At 53.2% G+C, this 17,900-nt stretch overlaps 1 protein-coding gene across 3 annotated transcripts in view; it reads left to right on the forward strand.

Moving 5' to 3' along the window:
- Positions 1 to 17,900, forward strand: part of LOC134945917 (cytospin-B-like) — a 49,781-nt gene that overhangs the window by 21,827 nt on the left and 10,054 nt on the right. For all 3 annotated transcript variants that reach the window (XM_063935478.1, XM_063935477.1, XM_063935479.1), the window contains 7 exons: positions 805 to 851; positions 5,431 to 5,548; positions 8,089 to 8,150; positions 10,646 to 10,779; positions 14,736 to 14,832; positions 14,905 to 14,971; positions 16,684 to 16,762. In XM_063935478.1, coding sequence (XP_063791548.1) covers positions 805 to 851; positions 5,431 to 5,548; positions 8,089 to 8,150; positions 10,646 to 10,779; positions 14,736 to 14,832; positions 14,905 to 14,971; positions 16,684 to 16,762 — 604 coding nt within the window. The remainder of the gene's footprint in view (positions 1 to 804; positions 852 to 5,430; positions 5,549 to 8,088; positions 8,151 to 10,645; positions 10,780 to 14,735; positions 14,833 to 14,904; positions 14,972 to 16,683; positions 16,763 to 17,900) is intronic.

Genomic DNA, 17,900 nt, shown 5'->3' on the forward strand with positions numbered 1-17,900 from the left:
CCTCCCACCTGCCTCCAGACTACAGAACACTCTTCTACCTTTCCCCAGACTACAGAACACTCTCCCACCTTCCCCCAGACTACAGAACACTCTCCCACCTTCCCCCAGACTACAGAACACTCTCCCACCTTCCCCCAGACTACAGAACACTTTCCCACCTTCCCTCAGACTACAGAACACTCTCCCACCTACCCCCAGACTACAGAACATTCTCCCACCTTCCCCCAGACTACAGAACACTCTTCCACCTTCCCCCATACTACGGAACACTCTCCCACATTCCCCCAGACTACAGAACACTCTCCCACCTTTCCCCAGACTACAGAACACTCTCCCACCTTTCCCCAGACTACAGAACACTCTCCCACCTGCCACCAGACTACAGAACACTCTCCCACCTACCCCCAGACTACAGAACACTCTCCCACCTAACCCCAGACTACAGAACACTCTCCCACCTACCCCCAGGCTACAGAACACTCTCCCAACTAACACCAGACTACAGAACACTCTCCCACCTACCTCCAGACTACAGAACACTCTCCCACCTTCCCCCAGACTACAGAACACTCTCCCACCTACCCCCAAACTACAGAACACCCTCCCACCTACCCCCCAAACTACAGAACACCCTCCCACCTACCCCCCAAACTACAGAACACCCTCCCACCTACCCCCCAGACTACAGAACACTCTCCCTTCTACCCCCAGCACCTACCCCCAGACTACAGAATACTCTCCCACTTGCTGCCAGATTTCACGTGTGTAACTAAACAGATGCATTCTCTGATTTCTATCTTTCAGGAAAAACATTGGCAGGAGCAGAGACAGCATATTCTAGAGACACCGAGGTGAGATATCTCTAGAGACCGTCAGACAAAGACGGGACAGGTGATACATTATATACCACACACTATTGGCCCTAAAACATCCCTCTGCTAAATTCCTCTCATTACCTGACCCAGTTTGCTACAGACTCCTCACTACAGGGCCCAGTGTGTCCCCTCTGCTACATACTCCTCACTACAGGGCCCAGTGTGTCCCCTCTGCTACATACTCCTCACTACAGGGCCCAGTGTGTCCCCTCTGTTACATACTCCTCACTAGAGGGCCCAGTGTGTACCCTCTGCAACATATCCCTCACTAGAGGGCCCAGTGTGTCCCCTCTGCTTCATAACCCTCACTACAGGGCCCAGTGTGTCCCCTCTGCTATATACCCATCACTACAGGGCCCAGTGTGTCCCCTCTGCTATATACCCCTCACTACAGGGCCCAGTGTGTCCCCTCTGCTTTATAACCCTCACTACAGGGCCCAGTGTGTCCCCTCTGCTACATACCCCTCACTACAGGGCCCAGTGTATCCCCTCTGCTACATACTCCTCACTAGAGGGCCCAGTGTGTACCCTCTGCAACATATCCCTCACTAGAGGGCCCAGTGTGTCCCCTCTGCTACATACTCCTCACTACAGGGCCCAGTGTGTCCCCTCTGCTACATACTCCTCACTAGAGGGCCCAGTGTGTACCCTCTGCAACATATCCCTCACTAGAGGGCCCAGTGTGTCTCCTCTGCTTCATAACCCTCACTACAGGGCCCAGTGTGTCCCCTCTGCTATATACCCCTCACTACAGGGCCCAGTGTGTCCCCTCTGCTTTATAACCCTCACTACAGGGCCCAGTGTGTCCCCTCTGCTACATACCCCTCACTACAGGGCCCAGTGTATCCCCTCTGCTACTTACTCCTCACTACAGGGCCCAGTGTGTCCCCTCTGCTACTTACTCCTCACTACAGGGCCCAGTGTGTCCCCTCTGCTTTATAACCCTCACTACAGGGCCCAGTGTGTCCCCTCTGCTACTTACTCCTCACTACAGGGCCCAGTGTGTCCCCTCTGCTTTATAACCCTCACTACAGGGCCCAGTGTGTCCCCTCTGCTACATTTCCCTCACTACAGGGCCCAGTGTCCCCCCTCTGCTTCATAATCCTCACTACAGGGCCCAGTGCGTCCCCTCTGCTACATATCCCTCACTACAGGGCCCAGTGTGTCCCCTCTGCTACATACCCCTCACTACAGGGCCCAGTGTGTCCCCTCTGCTACATACCCTCACTACAGGGCCGGGTGTGTCCCCTCTGATACATACCCCTCACTACAGGGCCCGTTGTGTCCCCTCCTGCTACATACCCCTCACTATAGGGCTCATTGTGTCCCCTCTGCTAGATACCCCTCACTACAGGGCCCAGCGTGTCCCCTCTGCTACATACTCCTCACTACAGGACCCAGTACGTCTCCTCTGCTACATACCCCTCACTACAGGGCCCAGTGCGTCCCCTCCTGCTACATACCCCTCACTACAGGGCCCAGTGTGTCCCCTCTGCTACATACCCCCTCACTACAGGGCCCAGTGCGTCTCCTCTGCTACATACCCCTCACTACAGGGCCCAGTTTGGCCCCTCTGCTACATACCCTTCACTACAGGGCCCGATACGTCCCCTCTGCTACATACCCCTCACTACAGAGCCCGGTGTGTCCCCTCAGCTACATACCCCTCACTACAGGACCCAGTACGTCTCCTCTGCTACATACCCCTCACTACAGGGCCCAGTTTGGCCCCTCTGCTACATACCCTTCACTACAGGGCCCGATACGTCCCCTCTGCTACATACCCCTCACTACAGAGCCCGGTGTGTCCCCTCAGCTACATACCCCTCACTACAGGGCCCAGTGCGTCCCCTCAGCTACATACACCTCACTACAGGGCCCAGTGTGTCCCCTCTGCTAAGTACCTCCAACTACAAGGCCCAGTGTGTCCTCTCTGCTATATACCCCTCACTACAGGGCCCAGTGTGTCCCCTCTGCTAAGTACCTCCAACTACAGGGCCTAGTGTATCCTCTCTGCTATATACCCCTTACTACAGGGCCCGGTGTGTCCCTCCTGCTACATACCCCTCACTACAAGGCCCAGTGTGTCTCCTCTGCTACATACCTCTCACTACAGGGCCCAGTGCGTCCCCTCTGCTACATACCCCTCACTACAGGGCCCAGTACGTCTCCTCTGCTTCATACCCCTCACTACAGGGCCCAGTGTGTCCCCTCTGCTACATATCCCTCACTACAGGGTCCAGTGTGTCCCCTCTGCTACATACCCCTCACTACAGGGTCCAGTGTGTCCCCTCTGCTACATACTCCTCACTACAGGGCCCAGTGCGTCCCCTCTGCTTCATACCCCTCACTACAGGGCCCAGTGCGTCCCCTCTGCTACATACCCCCTCACTACAGGGCCCAGTGTGTCCCCTCCTGCTACATACCCCTCACTACAGGGTCCAGTGTGTCCCCTCTGCTACATACCCTTCACTACAGGGCCCAGTGCGTCCCCGCTGCTACATATACCTCACTACAGGGTCCAGTGTGTCCCCTCTGCTACATACCCCTCACTACAGGGCCCAGTGCGTCCCCTCTGCAACATACCCCTCACTATAGGGCCCAGTGTGTCCCCTCTACTACATATCCCTCACTACGGGGTCCAGTGTGTCCCCTCTGCTACATACCCCTCACTACAGGGCTCAGTGTGTCCCCTCTGCTACATACCCCTCACTACAGGGCTCAGTGTGTCCCCTCTGCTACATACCCCTCACTACAGGGTCCAGTACGTCCCCTCTGCTACATACCCCTCACTACAGGGCCCAGTGAGTCCCGTCTGCTACATACTCCTCACTACAGGGCCCAGTGCGTCCCCTCTGCTACATACCCGCTCACTACAGGGCTCAGTGTGTCCCCTCTGCTACATACCCCTCACTACAGGGCCCAGTGTGTCCCCTCTGCTACATACCCCTCACTACAGGGCCCAGTGCGTCCCGTCTGCTACATACTCCTCACTACAGGGCCCAGTGCGTCCCGTCTGCTACATACTCCTCACTACAGGGCCCAGTGCGTCCCGTCTGCTACATACTCCTCACTACAGGGCCCAGTGCGTCCCCTCTGCTACATACCCCTCACTACAGGGCCCAGTGCGTCCCGTCTGCTACATACTCCTCACTACAGGGCCCAGTGCGTCCCGTCTGCTACATACTCCTCAATACAGGGCCCAGTGCGTCCCCTCTGCTACATACCCCTCACTACAGGGCCCAGTGCCTCCCGTCTGCTACCTACCCCTCACTACAGGGCCCAGTGAGTCCCATCTGCTACATACTCCTCACTACAGGGCCCAGTGCGTCCCTTCTGCTACATACTCCTCACTACAGGGCCCAGTGCGTCCCGTCTGCTACATACTCCTCACTACAGGGCCCAGTGCGTCCCGTCTGCTACATACTCCTCACTACAGGGCCCAGTGCCTCCCGTCTGCTACCTACCCCTCACTACAGGGCCCAGTGCGTCCCATCTGCTACATACTCCTCACTACAGGGCCCAGTGCGTCCCGTCTGCTACATACTCCTCACTACAGGGCCCAGTGCGTCCCGTCTGCTACATACTCCTCACTACAGGGCCCAGTGCGTCCCGTCTGCTACATACTCCTCACTACAGGGCCCAGTGCGTCCCCTCTGCTACATACCCCTCACTACAGGGCCCAGTGTGTCCCGTCTGCTACATACTCCTCACTACAGGGCCCAGTGTGTCCCGTCTGCTACATACTCCTCACTACAGGGCCCAGTGCCTCCCGTCTGCTACCTACCCCTCACTACAGGGCCCAGTGCGTCCCTTCTGCTACATACTCCTCACTACAGGGCCCAGTGCGTCCCGTCTGCTACATACTCCTCACTACAGGGCCCAGTGCGTCCCGTCTGCTACATACTCCTCACTACAGGGCCCAGTGCCTCCCGTCTGCTACCTACCCCTCACTACAGGGCCCAGTGCGTCCCATCTGCTACATACTCCTCACTACAGGGCCCAGTGCGTCCCGTCTGCTACATACTCCTCACTACAGGGCCCAGTGCGTCCCGTCTGCTACATACTCCTCACTACAGGGCCCAGTGCGTCCCGTCTGCTACATACTCCTCACTACAGGGCCCAGTGCGTCCCCTCTGCTACATACCCCTCACTACAGGGCCCAGTGTGTCCCGTCTGCTACATACTCCTCACTACAGGGCCCAGTGTGTCCCGTCTGCTACATACTCCTCACTACAGGGCCCAGTGCCTCCCGTCTGCTACCTACTCCTCACTACAGGGCCCAGTGCGTCCCGTCTGCTACATACCCCTCACTATATATATAGGGGCCCAGACCAGGCAGTCTCTAATAGATAACAAAACCTCTGTAGTGGATGGCCGCACCAGTAAGCATGGGCTGCTATCGCTACACTTCCTCGATGGGCGCTTCATGCCCCCGTCCGACACTATATATATATATATATATATATATACATATCTGTCAGCATGGAAGCGTCTCATGTCAGCACAGAGCGTCATTGTGAGGGACGTGACATCTCTGATTGATCACTGACAGGGTGACAGAGACCTGCGAGACTGCGAGGAATGTACACAAGACCAGTCTGCTGACACACGGGTGCTGGAATCCAGGAGACCCCAACAAGAGGAGCGTATGGAGATGGGGAGATTGCGAGGTGAGATCACATCATTCATTATTTATCCCAGATGGAAACATGCTCAAGACGAGATGTTCTGCAGAAATGAGGAATACGTGTGACGTTCTGCAGTAATTCAGGTGCTTTACAGAACAGAGGTCATAGGTGAGATGCTCTGCAGAATGAGAATATGGGTCCTGTGGTTAAGTTGGTAAAGCTGAAATGCTCTGCAGAAAGGAGGGTGTAGGTAAGATGCTGTACAATATCCCTTTACTTGTAGTGCACCAGTATGTTCCCTAGTGCTGTACAGCTGGTGGTCTGGGGAAGTCTCCCTTACAGGGCGTGGAAGGCAGAGGAGATCTTTTACAGGGAGACCATGGGCTGTAACTCAAGCTGGATAAGGGTTCTTGGGGTTATGGATGGAGAGTGAGGGCGGGCCCCATCCGTTAGGCCTGGGCCGGGCTTGAGGGCCTTAGCCTCAGAGAAGGCCTATCAGTGCTTACACCTGCATGGGTGTGATAAAAGCCTGTCAGGCTGGACAGGAAATCTCATTGCCCGGGAAGCGGGCTGCTGGCTTGCAGAGAGTGCTGTATTGAATTACCGTGTTGGTGAGTCGGACAGAGGGAGAGTAAAGTTATGCATGGTCAGAGCTGGACAGGTTGGGATTTATGTTTATGGTTTATTTTTACTTTTTCTTCAAGTAAAAATAGCTGAGGCTATCTGTACCAAGTACCATGGACCGGTGTATCACTATTGGGCTGCTGGAAGAAAGGGCACTCCTCTACCCCAGATCCTGTGCCCTTACAGCTCATTGGAATAATGCTTCATTCTTCCTGAACAGTGAAGAAAGTAAAAGCAGCTGTCTCATGTATACCTGCATGTCTTTGCTAATTCATGGAATAAAGCAAACAAATTTAACAAACTGCTTATTCTCTAAAGGTTTTCTAAACTGGCCTGGACAGATTTGTCGGTTCCCCTTAGAAAAGATAATAAACAATTGGATTATAGTGATGTTTCAAACAAGTTGCTTTTGTGAATTAGCATCACACAGCTTCAATTTTCTAATCAGTCATTCAGCCTATATAAATGGAGGAAAGTAGTCACTCTGCTGTTTGGTATCACCGTGTGCACCACACTGAGCATGGACCAGTGAAAGCAACGGAGAGTTGTCTGAGGTGATTAAAAAGAGAATTGTAGACAAGCATGTTAAACGAAGTCTCCAAGCAGCTGGATGTTCCTGTGACTACAGTTATAAATATCATTAAGAGGTTTAAAGTCCATGGCACTGTGGCCAATCTCTCTCACCACGGCCACAAGTGGAAAATCAACCCCAGATGAAACAGAAGGATAGCGAGAATGGTAGAAAAAGAGCAGAGGAAACGTCCAAAGAGCTACAACCTGAACTGCAAGGTCAGGGTAGGTCAGTGTCTGATCACACCATCTGATGCTCCGTGGAAGAAGACCCAGGAGGACTCCACTTTCCTATGGAACCTCTATGGAAAGAGCTGAAGCATGCAGCCTGAAGAAGGCACCTGGGACAGCTGCAGCTCAGGAAGAGTTGCCGAGACTACCTGCTGGCAGGTGCTGAGATTTCACTGGGGCAGATGTACTAAGCCTGGAGAAGTTATAAAGCAGAGATAATTGGAAGGTGATAACACACCAGCCAATCAGCTCGTAACTGTCATTTTTCAAATTAGGGTTTTGTGGCGCCTTAGTTTTATACTTTTCATAAATTTGCAAAAATGTAAAAAAAAACAACTTTTTGCACGTTGTCATTATGGGGCATTGGGGGTCATTCCGAGTTGGTCGCTCGCTAGCTACTTTTAGCAGCACTGCAAACGCATTTCCCCCGCCCACCGGGGAGTATATTTTGCTTTGCAGAAGTGCAATCGCTTGTGCAGCAGAGCGGCTGCAAAACCTTTTTGCGCAAAACAAGACCAGCCCTGTAGTTACTCTCCCTGTGCATTGAATCTAATGTTGAAGGGTTGGCTTTTGACGTCACACACCCGCCCAGCGTTCGCCCAGCCACGCCTACGTTTTACCTGGCACGCCTGCGTTTTTCTAAGCACTCCCTGAAAACGCTCAGTTGACAACCAGAAACGCCCCTTTCCTGTCAATCTTCTTGCGGCCGCCAGTGCAAATGTAAACGTTGCTACAACCAGTGCAATACCACAACGGACGTTGTACTCGTACGTCGCGCATGCACATTGCGGTGCATGCGCAGTAGTGCCACTTTTTAGCCTCATCGCTGTGCTGCGAACAATGGCAGCTAGCGATCAACTCGGAATGACCCCCTTTGTGTGTAGAATTTGGAGGGAAAAAATTAATTTATTCCATTTTGGAATAAGGCTGTAACATAACAAAATGTGTAAAAAGTGAAGCGCTGTGAATACTTTCCGGATGCAATGTACCGATGGTCAGGATTCCGGCATCGGTATCCTGACCGCCAAGATCCCGACAGCCGGCAAATTAACTGCATCCCGGTGATTGCAGGTAATATAGAGACCCTGTAGTCACAGTGTGTTATGTATCTGTGGTGTAGGCCTTATATACTCAGTACTGCTTTATTGCTTTCACAGACTGTGTTTACCAGCTGGAGGCAGACAACCTCAGGTTACAGAAGAAAATAAATGAGCTTCAGGTCAGACAACAAAACTGTCCTCACTGTACAGCCCCTCATCCCTGACTATACAGCCCTTCCTCCCTGACTATACAGCCCCTCCTCCCTCTCTATGTAGCCCCTCCTCCCTGACTATACAGCCCCTCCTCCCTGACTATACAGCCCCTCTTCCCTCTCTATGTAGCCCCTCCTCCCTGACTATTCAGCCCCTCCTCCCTCACTATACAGTCCCTCCTCCCTGACTATACAGCCCCTCCTCCCTTATTATATAGCTTCTCCCTCACTATACAGCCCCTCCTCCCTGACCATACAGCCCCTCCTCCCTGACCATACAGCCCCTCCTCCCTGACTATACAGCCCCTCCTCCCTGACTATACAGCCCCTCCTCCCTTACTATACAGCATCTCCCTCACTATACAGCCCCTCCTCCCTCACTATACAGCCCCTCCTCCCTGACCATACAGACCCTCCTCCCTGACTATACAGCCCCTCCTCCCTGACTATACAGCCCCTCCTCCCTTACTATACAGCTTCTCCCTCACTATACAGCCCCTCCTCCTCCCTCACTATACAGCGCCTCCTCCCTGACTATACAGCCCCTTCTCCTCTCTCACTGTACAGACCCTCCTCCCTCTCTATGTAGCTCTCTTTCCCTCACTATACAGCCCCTACTCCCTCACTATGTAGCTCCACCTCCCTCACTATACAGCCCCTACTCCCTCACTATGTAGCTCCACCTCCCTCACTATACAGCTCCACCTCTCTCACTATACAGCTCCCTCTCCCTCACTGTACAGCCCCTCCTCCCTCTCTATGTAGCTCCCTTTCCCTGACTATACAGCCCCTCCTCCCTGACTATTCAGCCCCTCCTCCCTCACTATACAGTCCCTCCTCCCTGACTATACAGCCCCTCCTCCCTTATTATACAGCTTCTCCCTCACTATACAGCCCCTCCTCCCGACTATACAGCCCCTCCTCCCTGACCATACAGCCCCTCCTCCCGACTATACAGCCCCTCCTCCCTGACCATACAGCCCCTCCTCCCTGATCATACAGCCCCTCCTCCCTGACCATACAGCCCCTCCTCCCTGACTATACAGCCCCTCCTCCCTTACTATACAGCTTCTCTCTCACTATACAGCCCCTCCTCCCTGACCATACAGCCCCTCCTCCCTGACCATACAGCCCCTCCTCCCTGACTATACAGCCCCTCCTTCCTTACTATACAGCTTCTCCCTCACTATACAGCCCCTCCTCCTCCCTCACTATACAGCGCCTCCTCCCTGACTATACAGCCCCTCCTCCTCTCTCACTGTACAGACCCTCCTCCCTCTCTATGTAGCTCTCTTTCCCTCACTATACAGCCCCTACTCCCTCACTATGTAGCTCCACCTCCCTCACTATACAGCCCCTACTCCCTCACTATGTAGCTCCACCTCCCTCACTATACAGCTCCACCTCTCTCACTATACAGATCCCTCTCCCTCACTGTACAGCCCCTCCTCCCTCTCTATGTAGCTCCCTTTCCCTGACTATACAGCCCCTCCTCCCTGACTATACAGCCCCTCTTCCCTCTCTATGTAGCCCCTCCTCCCTGACTATTCAGCCCCTCCTCCCTCACTATACAGTCCCTCCTCCCTGACTATACAGCCCCTCCTCCCTTATTATACAGCTTCTCCCTCACTATACAGCCCCTCCTCCCGACTATACAGCCCCTCCTCCCTGACCATACAGCCCCTCCTCCCTGACTATACAGCCCCTCCTCCCTTACTATACAGCCCCTCCTCCCTTTCTATACAGCATCTCCCTCACTATACAGCCCCTCCTCCCTCACTATACAGCCCCTCCTCCCTGACCATACAGACCCTCCTCCCTGACTATACAGCCCCTCCTCCCCGACTATACAGCCCCTCCTCCCTTACTATACAGCTTCTCCCTCACTATACAGCCCCTCCTCCCTGACCATATAGCCCCTCCTCCCTGACCATACAGACCCTCCTCCCTGACCATACAGCTGCTCCTTCCTTACTATACAGCTTCTCCCTCACTATACAGCCCCTCCTCCCTGACCATACAGCCCCTCCTCCCTGACCATACAGCCCCTCCTCCCTGACTATACAGCCCCTCCTTCCTTACTATACAGCTTCTCCCTCACTATACAGCCCCACCTCCTCCCTCACTATACAGCGCCTCCTCCCTGACTATACAGCCCCTCCTCCTCTCTCACTGTACAGACCCTCCTCCCTCTCTATGTAGCTCTCTTTCCCTCACTATACAGCCCCTACTCCCTCACTATGTAGCTCCACCTCCCTCACTATACAGCCCCTACTCCCTCACTATGTAGCTCCACCTCCCTCACTATACAGCTCCACCTCTCTCACTATACAACTCCCCCCCCCCCCCCCCCCCCCGCTATCCCTACTGCAGCCCTCTATATACAGTAGACTGGTGCATCCCATCTCCACCACCACGGCTCACCTTTCATTCTGCAGAACTCTCTCTATGTCACCCCATAGGGCGAGGTTCAGGACCTGACCCTGCTGCAGGCAGACCTCCGCATTGCTGTCTCTGTAGCTGAGAGGTTCCGCGAGGAGGCGCAGGAGAAGCTGGAGAGGTGTGAGCGGGAAAACCAGAGACTGTGTGGAATGGGGTAAGCTACAGCGGCGTGTGGGGGGATCTGGTAAGTAACGGTGAGGGAGGGATCTCATTGGTGGAGGAGTGCGGAGTAAGGGCAGGTAATGACCCATTCTTAATGATAGACGGGGAGCCATTCCGGGCTAGGTCAGTGAGCGGGGATGTAGGTGATGGCGGGTAGTGCACCACAGTGGGATATGTAGTGGGTGGTGCCCTATAGAATGATAGATGGGGAACCATTCCGGGTTAGATCAGTCAGCGGGGATGTATGTGATGGCGGGTTAGGTCAGTGAGCGGGGCTGTAGGTGATGGCGGGTAGTGCACTACAGTGAGATATGTAGTGGGTGGTGCACTATAGAATGATAGATGGGGAACCATTCCGGGTTAGGTCAGTGAGCGGGGATGTAGGTGATGGTGGGTAGTGTACCACAGTGGGATATGTAGTGAGTGGTGCACTATAGAATGATAGATGGGGAACCATTCCGGGTTAGATCAGTCAGCGGTGATGTAGGTGATGGCGGGTTAGGTCAGTGAGCGGGGCTGTAGGTGATGGCGGGTTAGGTCAGTCAGCGGGGATGTATGTGATGGCGGGTAGTGCACCACAGTGGGATATGTAGTGGGTGGTGCCCTATAGAATGATAGATGGGGAACCATTCCGGGTTAGATCAGTCAGCGGGGATGTAGGTGAATGCGGGTTAGGTCAGTGAGCGGGGCTGTAGGTGATGGCGGGTAGTGCACTACAGTGAGATATGTAGTGGGTGGTGCACTATAGAATGATAGATGGGGAACCATTCCGGGTTAGGTCAGTGAGCGGGGATGTAGGTGATGGTGGGTAGTGTACCACAGTGGGATATGTAGTGAGTGGTGCACTATAGAATGATAGATGGGGAACCATTCCGGGTTAGATCAGTCAGCGGGGATGTAGGTGATGGCGGGTTAGGTCAGTGAGCGGGGCTGTAGGTGATGGCGGGTTAGGTCAGTCAGCGGGGATGTATGTGATGGCGGGTAGTGCACTACAGTGAGATATGTAGTGGGTGGTGCACTATAGAATGATAGATGGGGAACCATTCCGGGTTAGGTCAGTGAGCGGGGATGTAGGTGATGGCGGGTTAGTGAACGGGGATGTAGGTGATGGCGGGTAGTGCACTACAGTGAGATATGTAGTGGGTGGTGCACTATAGAATGATAGATGGGGAACCATTCCGGGTTAGGTCAGTGAGCGGGGATGTAGGTGATGGCGGGTTAGTGAGCGGGGATGTAGGTGATGGCGGGTTAGGTCAGTCAGCGGGAATGTAGGTGATGGCGGGTAGTGCGCCACAGTGGGATATGTAGTGGGTGGTGCACTATAGAATGATAGATGGAGAACCATTCCCGGTTAGGTCAGTGAGCGGGGATGTAGGTGATGGCGGGTTAGGTCAGTCAGTGGGGATGTATGTGATGGCGGGTTAGATCAGTGAGCGGGGCTGTAGGTGATGGCGGGTTAGGTCAGTGAGCGGGGATGTATGTGATGGCGGGTAGTGCACTACAGTGAGATATGTAGTGGGTGGTGCACTATAGAATGATAGATGGGGAACCATTCCGGGTTAGGTCAGTGAGCGGGGATGTAGGTGATGGCGGGTTAGTGCGCGGGGATGTAGGTGATGGCGGGTTAGGTCAGTGAGCGGGGATGTAGGTGATGGCGGGTAGTGCACCACAGTGGAATATGTAGTGAGTAGTGCCCTATAGAATGATAGATGGAGAACCATTCCGGGTTAGGTCAGTGAGCGGGGATGTAGGTGATGGCGGGTTAGTGAGCGGGGATGTAGGTGATGGCGGGTAGTGCACCACAGTGGGATATGTAGTGGGTGGTGCACTATAGAATGATAGATGGGGAACCATTCCAGGTTAGGTAAGTGAGCGGGGATGTAGGTGATGGCGGTTAGTGCACCACAGTGGGATATGTAGTAAGTGGTGTAATACAGAGTGATAGATGGGGAACCATTCCGGGTTAGGTAAGTGAGCGGGGATGTAGGTGATGGCGGTTAGTGCACCACAGTGGGATATGTAGTAAGTGGTGTAATACAGAATGATAGATGGGGAACCATTCCGGGTTAGGTAAGTGAGCAGGGCTGTAGGTGATGGTGGGTAGTGTACCACAGAGGGATATGTAGTGGGTGGTGCACTATAGAATGATAGATGGGGAACCATTCCAGGTTACGTCAGTGAGCAGGGATGTAGGAGATGGCGGGTAGTGCACCACAGTGGGATATGTAGTGAGTGGTGCACTATAGAGTGATAGATGGGGAACCATTCCGGGTTAGGTCAGCGAGCGGGGATGTAGGTGATGCTGGGTAGTGCACCACAGTGGGATATGTAATGAGTGGTGAACTATAGAATGATAGACGGGGAACCATTCCGGGTTAGGTAAGTGAGCAGGGCTGTAGGTGATGGTGGGTAGTGTACCACAGTGAGATATGTAGTGAGTGGTGCACTATAGAGTGATAGATGGAGAACCATTCCGGGTTAGGTCAGTGAGCGGAGATGTAGGTGATGGCAGGTTAGGTCAGTCAGCGGGGATGTAGGTGATGGCGGGTAGTGAACTACAGTGGGATATGTAGTAGGTGGTGTACTATAGAATGATAGGTGATGGCGGGTAGTGCACCACAGTGGGATATGTAGTGAGTGGTGCACTATAGAATGATAGATGGGAAACCATTCCGGGTTAGGTCAGTGAGCGGGGATGTATGTGATGGTGGGTAGTGCACTACAGTGAGATATGTAGTGGGTGGTGCACTATAGAATGATAGCTGGGGAACCATTCCAGGTTAGGTCAGTCAGCGGGGAAGTAGGTGATGGCGGGTTAGTGAGCGGGGATGTAGGTGATGGCGGGTTAGGTCAGTCAGCGGGGATGTAGGTGATGGCGGGTAGTGCGCCACAGTGGGATATGTAGTGGGTGGTGCACTATAGAATGATAGATGGAGAACCATTCCAGGTTAGGTCAGTGAGTGGGGATGTAGGTGATGGCGGTTAGTGCACCACAGTGGGATATGTAGTAAGTGGTGTAATACAGAATGATAGATGGGGAACCATTCCAGGTTACGTCATTGAGCAGGGATGTAGGTGATGGTGGGTAGTGTACCACAGTGGGATATGTAGTGAGTAGTGCACTATAGAATGATAGATGGAGAACCATTCCAGGTTAGGTTAATGAGAGGGGATGTAGGTAAGCGGGTAGTGCAGCACAGTGGGATATGTAGTGAGTGGTGCAGTATAGAATGATAGATGGGGAACCATTCCGGGTTAGGTCAGTGAGCAGGGATGTAGGTGATGGCGAGTTAGTGAGCGGGGATGTAGGTGATGGCGGGTTAGGTCAGTCAGCGGGGATGTAGGTGATGGCGGGTAGTGTACCACAGTGGGATATGTAGTAGGTGGTGCACTATAGAATGGTAGGTGATGGCGGGTAGTGCACCACAGTGGGATATGTAGTGGGTGGTGCACTATAGAATGATAGATGGGGAACCATTCCGGGTTAGGTCAGTGAGCGGGGATGTAGGTGATGGCGGGTTAGTGAGCGGGGATGTAGGTGATGGCGGGTTAGGTCAGTCAGCGGGGATGTAGGTGATGGCGAGTAGTGTACCACAGTGGGATATGTAGTAGGTGGTGCACTATAGAATGATAGATAGGGAACCATTCCAGGTTAGGTCAGTGAGCAGGGATGTAGGTGATGGCGGGTACTGTACTACAGTGGGATATGTAGTAGGTGGTGCACTATAGAATGATAGGTGATGGCGGGTAGTGCACCACAGTGGGATATGTAGTAGGTGGTGCACTATAGAATGATAGGTGATGGCGGGTAGTGCACCACAGTGGGATATGTAGTAGGTGGTGCACTATAGAATGATAGGTGATGGCGGGTAGTGCACCACAGTGATTATGTAGGGAGCTGCTACTTATTGATTATATAGCTGAGTGTTGGAATCCTAATTTGCACAGGTCGGACAGTGTGGATTGGGCAAAGAGTTCTACTGTGAATGGGTCTCTGCATGGTTATCGGAGCCTTCCCCGGGGAGTTATCCTATCTGCAATGCGGGTGAGTATATGGTCTCCATCTGCCTACCTGCCCTGACCTTCCCCTTTTCTCACTCCTCCTTTTCTGTTGTAGGAGCCCATTCTGAAGTCCAGCAGTCTGATGAGTGTACCACCTACAAGTTCTCCAGCCCAGAATTCAGGTGAGAGAGATGGAGCCATTCTCCCAGTTATAGCATTAGAAAAGAAGACACATTGGTAATATGGAGGCTGAGCGGTGATACAGGGACATCCGTGTGATCTGACATCAGGGCGTTGTCTATGCTTGGTCTTACTGACTTTCATGTCAGGAAAGTGTCTTCAGAAACGTTCCAGGGAAAGTATTGGTTCTGAATACGTATCGTCAGATGGCATGAAATGACTTACAGTACATGGATTACAGAGGACTATGGTGCAGGTTTGGCAGAAGGTTGTTGGGTTTTGTGTGAGCACATCTACTGATAGCTGTATGAGTGGCTGGGTCCCAGCCCCGTGTGGCTATCTCACCAGTGACCACCTTCAGGAGGAGCCTCCACAACTTAGTGCACGTGGGGTAATTAATTGGGTTTTGACAAAACAAAGACTATGGAGACACAAAGTCTGAGGAATGAGGCCCTTACCAGAGCGAGACGCAGAGATAGAGTCTACATGTGCCAAGCACAGCCCCCTCACCCCTTGCAGAATACCTAACTATTCAACAACAGTTCCGCAAGTGATGTTTACAGTATGTGGGGACTCGGGTGTGGCACACACTAGCTATACTCCCGCCCGCCCACTCATACCCCCGCCCGCCCAGTCCGGTCAGCCATCACCTCTCCTCTACTCTAGTCACTACATCTCATGCGCAAATCCAAGATTTCACCTGTGCTGTCCCCTTCACTGGAACACGCTCCCTCGCTCTATCAGACTCTCCCCGACCCTGCAAAGCTTCACGCCGGGCACTGAGAACCCACCTGTCTATCACAGCCTACCCTTCCGCATAACCCTGTCTCGAGGCCGCTCTCCCATCCTGATGCCTCGGCCATCTCTGCCTCGCTTACTTCCTGACACCAGGCCACCTACCACCAGCTCGCACCGCATTTCACCTGTCTGTCTCCCCCCACCCCTAGATTGTAAGCTCCTTAGAGCAGGGCCCTCCGCCCTTCAGTTCTCACAGCCCTCTTCTCTTGCTTGTTTGGGGTGACGGCACTTGGATGCTTGTGTTGGTACTGCCAGCCTCTAATATTCCCACTGCGCCATATGCCACCTTGAATGGAGGGTAACTGGGCAGGACACGCACATACCGCCCCTGCAATCTGTCCTGCTTAGTAAATATGTATATATAAATTGGCTGTGATGGAATGGGGGCTTATAACTAGTCAGTGTAAATAATAAAATGAAGAGGTGGGGGAGGGGGGGCGTTACTATTCTGCCTAGGGTGCCCTCACCCCTAAATCTGCCCCTGCCCCTAACTTAATATATACTAAGGGGCAAATTGTTTCCATCGGATGCCGATGATCACATGACTGACCGCGGCAACCCGACACCGGACAGGGGAAGGTATTATACATATTGTTAGTATTTTACCACTTACCCCTCCCCAAACCCTAACCCTCCAGGGGTGTCAGTGCCTAATCCTAACCCCCCCACACACACAGGCCCTAAAACCCCCCCCCCCCCACACACACACACGCACACACAGGCCCTAGCCGTGACCCATACTCTAATACTGAGCTGTGGGATGTGGGCTGTCGGTGTCCCGGCGTCGGTCCCCTGTGGGGTGTTGGTTTTGCAGTGTCGGTCAGATGACTGCCGGGATGCCAAACGCATCCCATATTATACATGTGGTCTGATGATTGTGTCATATACATACGTGTCTCTGTCCTTCCTTCATCAGGCGCTGCTTCATCATCATCATCATCGCGCAGGGAGAGGAGGGGGAGTCTGGAGACGCTACTCAATGAGTCTAAAGCCACGTGCGTCACATCCCTGCCTGTCTAATCTGTGCTGTCTCTGAGGACGGTCTCTCATTACTCCCACTCCGAGGACGGTCTCTCATTACACCGACACTGAGGACGGTCTCTCATTACACTGACACTGAGGACGGTCTCTCATTACACTGACACTGAGGACGGTCTCTCATTACACTGACACTGAGGACGGTCTCTCATTACACCGACACTGAGGACGGTTTCTCATTACACCGACACTGAGGATGGTCTCTCATTACACGACACTGAGGATGGTCTCTCATTACACGACACTGAGGACGGTTTCTCATTACACCGACACTGAGGACGGTCTCTCATTACACCGACACTGAGGACGGTCTCTCATTACACCGACACTGAGGACGGTCTCTCATTACACCGACACTGAGGACGGTCTCTCATTACACCGACACTGAGGACGGTCTCTCATTACACGACACTGAGGACGGTCTCTCATTACACCGACACTGAGGACGGTCTCTCATTACACGACACTGAGGACGGTTTCTCATTACACCGACACTGAGGATGGTCTCTCATTACACGACACTGAGGATGGTCTCTCATTACACGACACTGAGGACGGTTTCTCATTACACCGACACTGAGGATGGTCTCTCATTACACGACACTGAGGATGGTCTCTCATTACACGACACTGAGGACGGTTTCTCATTACACTGACACTGAGGACGGTCTCTCATTACACGACACTGAGGACGGTCTCTCATTACACCGACACTGAGGACGGTCTCTCATTACACCGACACTGAGGACGGTCTCTCATTACACGACACTGAGGACGGTCTCTCATTACACCGACACTGAGGACGGTCTCTCATTACACGACACTGAGGACGGTTTCTCATTACACCGACACTGAGGATGGTCTCTCATTACACGACACTGAGGATGGTCTCTCATTACACGACACTGAGGACGGTTTCTCATTACACCGACACTGAGGATGGTCTCTCATTACACGACACTGAGGATGGTCTCTCATTACACGACACTGAGGACGGTTTCTCATTACACTGACACTGAGGACGGTCTCTCATTACACGACACTGAGGACGGTCTCTCATTACACCGACACTGAGGACGGTCTCTCATTACACCG

This window comes from Pseudophryne corroboree, chromosome 7 (genome assembly GCF_028390025.1).
Source record: "Pseudophryne corroboree isolate aPseCor3 chromosome 7, aPseCor3.hap2, whole genome shotgun sequence".
NCBI lineage: Eukaryota > Metazoa > Chordata > Amphibia > Anura > Myobatrachidae > Pseudophryne > Pseudophryne corroboree.